At 35.5% G+C, this 5514-nt stretch overlaps 1 protein-coding gene across 1 annotated transcript in view; it reads right to left on the minus strand.

Moving 5' to 3' along the window:
* Window positions 1-462, minus strand: part of LOC111083614 — a gene marked incomplete at its 3' end in the record, with an annotated part of 8108 nt that extends 7646 nt beyond the window's left edge. Inside the window, exons 1-2 of the mRNA XM_022380242.1 lie at window positions 403-462; window positions 88-221 (exon numbers count right to left, since the gene is read on the minus strand). Of these exons, the coding sequence (XP_022235950.1) occupies window positions 88-221; window positions 403-442 (174 nt within the window). The remainder of the gene's footprint in view (window positions 1-87; window positions 222-402) is intronic.
* Window positions 463-5514: the final 5052 nt, after the last annotated feature.

Raw genomic sequence — 5514 nt, forward strand, 5'->3', positions numbered from 1 at the left:
CATGATATAGATTTTATCAACATCTCTATAAATGAGTCTTTGATAATATAAATATAAAGAGGAAGAAGTAAGTTAGAGAGATGTAACCTTATTTAAAAGACAATCCTCCCACACTTTGATGTAAGAAAATTCTTTATCTCCGGTTTCCGTTGTCGTACACTCATTTTCACGTAGGGATGTGTCATGGTAGTTTTCGGGAATGTTCTTGATTGTCGAGTCTACTGTAAAACATTGGATACATGTAAGTTTCACTGTCAGTTTGGAAGAAACTAAACTTTAATAGAAACACACTAGAAATGAGTTTCGATATTAAAATATCATTTAACTTCTATTTATCTAAATAACTGAACAAGTATACACTTAGACACAATGGTGATTCAATATGTGTTATTATAACCTTACGAAATACTAGGAATGTTGTAAACCCAAGGACTGCAAGCATCTCGTGTGTTCAGCTACTACCATGTAGATCAACTGATACAACAGCTCGTGGTTCAGTGTCTTATAGTTGATAAAAGGCTTAACTGTCTGGTATCAGTTTCATAGAAGAGTCCTGTCACGAGTAAACTCGAACAAAGTTTCTAAACTTCATAATAATGATTATCATATTTTTATTAGGGTAATAAATCTCATACCGCTTAGGGCACAACTTTTAAGTAAACATATAGAGACACGGAGATATCGCGGTATCAGTACTCTAACCCAGCTGAAGGTTTTATTTCGCAAACTTTGTTGGCATCGTATGTATCTCAGCAAGGATTCTTGTAATACACGCAAAGGCAAATAACCATTTTAGTTTAGGGTTTCAGGGGCCTAATAGAGTAAAGGCGAATTAAGGATTTGCTTTTAATGGTGTATTGCTAGAACATCGAGTAAAAGTTACTTTGTTAATGGGTAAATCTAAATAAAATCATAACACGTGTACTGAACATACAGCTCAACTCGTGCTATGGCACCGGTAAACTTTCAAATATTCTTCTGTGTGTGTTTGTTGTTAAGCCTAAACTACTCCTTGGGCTATCTGGCCTGTGGTCACTGCTGGGATCGAGCCCCGAAACTTAGCGTGATACGCTCCCAAACATTTGAAAGTTGTGTTCTGAAACGGAAAAAGTATTCTTGAAATAACTTTTTAAGATTCTAAAGCATTTAGATGAAAATTATTTACGTTTTATCAGAATGCTTAAAGCGCCCTTTAGTGAGGTTTGTTTGAAGTTAAGCACAAAGCTGCACAATGGGCTATCTGTGCTCTGCCCACCATGGGTATCGAAACCCGATTTCTAGCGTTGTAAGTCCGCAGGCATACCGCTGTGCCACTGGGGGGCTTTAGTGAAGGTTTGTTTGTTTGTTTGAAGTTAAGCACAAAGCTGCACAATGGGCTATCTGTGCTCTGCCCACCATGGGCATACCGCTGTGCCACTGGGGGGCTTTAGTGAAGGGCAGTGTTAGAAATCTCCTAGTTTCTTATCTGTTTTTTAACGAGTAGATTATCTAATTTTCTGAGTGATATTTTAAACTATTAATTCTACGGTCAAGTTTACTGTTTACGTCTACTTGGTACATTATTTCACTTTTTACAGTTTAATATTAACGTGAAATAAGTAACAAAACAAAAACGACTTTAAAATCATTTTGCAGATCGACTTTATTTCTTTCAAGCATAAGAATGTATATTTAAGTGTTCTATCTGAAGTTTACTGCGGACCTGTGAAATTTTGCTAGGGTTTCTTTCTTTTTTTTTGTTTGACCTATGACCTTCTACCGATGATAAAGAAGTGCTCAGATGGTCAAAACAACGGTCAACAACAGTGACCATTACGTCAACTGTAATTTTCTCTCTAATTAGAAATCATTAAGAAGATGATTAATTTGTCTGGGAAATATTTTTTCGCAATGTCACCTAGAAGAAAGGTAATGGTTTCAATGTTCATTAAATAGATCTAATAACAAAAATATAACATTATTATTAGAATTGATCTAATAACGAAATTATAGCATCATTATTAGAATAGATCTAATAACAAAAATATAACACTATTATTAGAAAAGATCTAATAACGAAATTATGGCATCATTATTAAAATAGATCTAATAACAAAAATATAACATTATTATTAGAAAAGATCTAATAACGAAATTATAGCATCAAATTATTAAAATAGATCTAATAACGAAAATATAGCATCATTATTAGAATAGATCTAATAACGAAAATATGGCATCATTATTAAAATAGATCTAATAACGAAAATATGGCATCATTATTAAAATAGATCTAATAACGAAATATGGCATCATTATTAAAATAGATCTAATAACGAAAATATATCATCAGTATCTCTAATTAACGCTTCAATTTATCTTTGCAAAGACAGAACTTTGTATATGCTTTAATTATGTAAAAAAATAGCTTTATATTTACCAAGCTGTTGAGCTAAAAAAACAACAACAAGATTTCAGCAAATATTTTTGTATAATTTATAGAAATTTGGATTACTTCTGATTAAAACATTTTATGAAGTTTTTTATATACACCAATTGGATTGATAAAGGACATGACCTTCAGCTAAGTTACTTTTCTCAGCTGAAACGATGATTATGACGTCGTAATCACGTGGTTTGTCGGATCCATAGAAGAGTTCAGAGACTTTTGAAGCCTTTGAAGATGTTGGAGTAATAATAGAAATTGACTGTTTTGTTCTCTAATAAGGGTTAATGTTAATAATGATATATTTCTTAACTAACCGGAACTTATCCTATTGGTAATACATGAAAGATTGACAAATACTTTCTTGGAAGGCCGATGACGTAACTAATACAAATAAATCGTCTATTCCCAGCCCGTAAGTCACAGTGTCTCCATCTAGTGATAACTAGTGAAAATAATTTATCTGAAGTCGTTGAACTTTAATCATATCTTTCAAGATATAACGCATTCGTGTGTCTAACTCTGTAAATAGTGTCTATCATTAAGTTATCCTTTTTAGTTATTAGTTTACAATGAAAATTATAAATTTTAAGTCTTTTTTTAAATCATTTAGAATCCTTTCGAGCAACACACTTGGAGATAATACATAAACATTTTTTTGTTTTTGTTTTAAAACTCAGTCTTCAATTCAAGGCCGAAAGTCGAGGCCAAGGTGGAGAGCCTTTTAGGCCGAGACCAGTGTCGTGATCGCTCCATTTGTTTGTTGTTAAGCGTATAGCTACAGAATGAGCTATCTGCCCACTGCAAGAATCGAAACTCGATCTTTATTTTATAAGCCCACAGATTTATTTCTGGGCCACTGGAGGGGGCGATTCGTTTGGTTCAAAAACTGTAATACGCAAGCTTAATGTTTTTTTGTCTGAGCTGCCATTATCGAAGAATAGTAAATTAATGATGGTATTTATTCTATAGACATCCAGTGTGGTCTCTCCAGAACGGAACTAGAAATATTTGTACATAAATGTAGCGTATATTAAGATTTTTTTATAGTGTTAATCACTGTGTTTTTTTGTTTTGTTTTTTTTTCTAAATACCGTGCGCTGATTGGCCAGAGCGAGAAAAGCTCGTGTTGTAGTTCGGGCTGATTGGCCAGAGCGAGAAACGTTCGTGTTGTAGTTCGGGCTGATTAGCCAGAGCGAGAAAAGCCCGTGTTGTAGTTTGGGCTGATTAGCCAGAGCGAGAAAATCCCGTGTTGTAGTTTGGGCTGATTAGCCAGAGCGAGAAACGCTCGTGTTGTAGTTTGGGCTGATTGGCCAGAGCGATAAAAGCTCGTGTTGTAGTTTGGGCTGATTGGCCAGAGCGAGAAAAGCCCGTGTTGTAGTTCGGGCTGATTAGCCAGAGCGAGAAAAGCTCGTGTTGTAGTTCGGAAACTGCCAAACACTTCTCGAAGTTTAATTTTACTGAAACATTTTTTTTCCCAATTGCACTTCCCTTGTGTCTTAAAGACCTGTAAGGGTGTGATGGGTTCAACCGGGTCGGGTGGGTTCCACCTCTTCCTCCTTTTTTCCAATCAATCAACATTTAGACATTTTTCGAAAGTTATCAGACATGACACGAGACAAGTTTAAAACCACCCGAGTTTTCGGACCGAAGATAAGACTCGATAATATTATTTCTAACCATGCAAGGTGTTGGCTCTTTTCTTTTCTGAAATATTATTTTTAAACAGATACTTTTGGTATGCACTGTATATTCGAATATACAGAACATGTTATCTGTCTCGACATGAACACGTGACTTTTCCATGCCAATCAGTGATAAATCCTCTCCACAGTATCTGGTACTAGATTAAAGTGTTATGTGATCTTACCATAGATCGGTCCTTTGTTTTCTTCACAGAACCACACAAAAATAACAGGCTTCTAACTATTAACACTAACTTTAGAAAATAAAAATAGGATCAATTTGTTAAGCCTAATTAATGTCATGACAAGTCACGCGTGTTTGGCAGAAGAAAGAAGCGTGATAATTTATGTTTCTGTCTGTAGACCACCGACTTTTGGACTCAGCTGATCATTGATTACAAAATTAGCAACTTACGTGTTGGGAGAATGCCTTCAATACCGGCCATCTTGCTATTGTTCACTCAGTCGGACTCCTAGTGTTCTTACAAATATGAAGGTCTTTAGATCGTGAACTATATATGTTTCTGGAATTGGTATTTTCAGCCTCAACGGCACAGCTACGGTTAGGTTAGAAACTACTGACCAGAAGCTAGTAACACCCACCACCACGAGAGTTTTGTTCAGTCTTAAGAACCGAATAAAGGTATTGACTGTCATTTTTATAACGTGTCCAGAGCTGAAAATGCGTAGAGTATTCAGAAACCTGTAGGTCAACACGGTAATCACTAAGTCACTTTTTGTTCAGGTGATTTGTAACCTTGTCTGTTTTTGAAAGTCACTTTGGGTGGTTGTGGACGTATGGAGCTAACAGTGGTGTTCATACTGGCCGAAAGGCATGTCTATCAGGCTCTGGATACACATTATGTTTGGAGATATACGTGTATATCCTAACCGTACCATGGTTGACATAACAAACGACCTTGCCAGTATCTTTCTCTACACACTGTTTATAATCTGGATAGTCAGCCCATGCATGTCCAACACACTCTTTTTTTCTAATTCTTCGTTGATGTTTTCTCAATCTGATGATTCATTAGACTCTGCATCTTTGTTATCCGGAAACTTCACAATCAACTGGGTGTCATATCCATCTGATTTTTTACCCCGGGTAATTAACTCTCTGTCATACCATAGCCGGCGTATTACAGGCCTAGTCGAACTGAAACTCCTGCAAGACACTCAGATTTATTCATTTCTTCCATGACTTACAGCAATGGACAGTCTAAATATATCCTTGTGTTCTTCTAACCAGCCTGATGTTTGTACGTATTACAAGATAATTTAATACTACGCAGAAACTACATTAGTTATCACTTATCTAAAGATAATAAAGCATAAACATGAATACTCGAGAAACTGTTGACTCGTGAGTTAAAGGTAAGAAAGCACAGACGTGAATACTCT

Source organism: Limulus polyphemus, unplaced genomic scaffold (assembly GCF_000517525.1).
Source record: "Limulus polyphemus unplaced genomic scaffold, Limulus_polyphemus-2.1.2 Scaffold10344, whole genome shotgun sequence".
Lineage (NCBI taxonomy): Eukaryota > Metazoa > Arthropoda > Merostomata > Xiphosura > Limulidae > Limulus > Limulus polyphemus.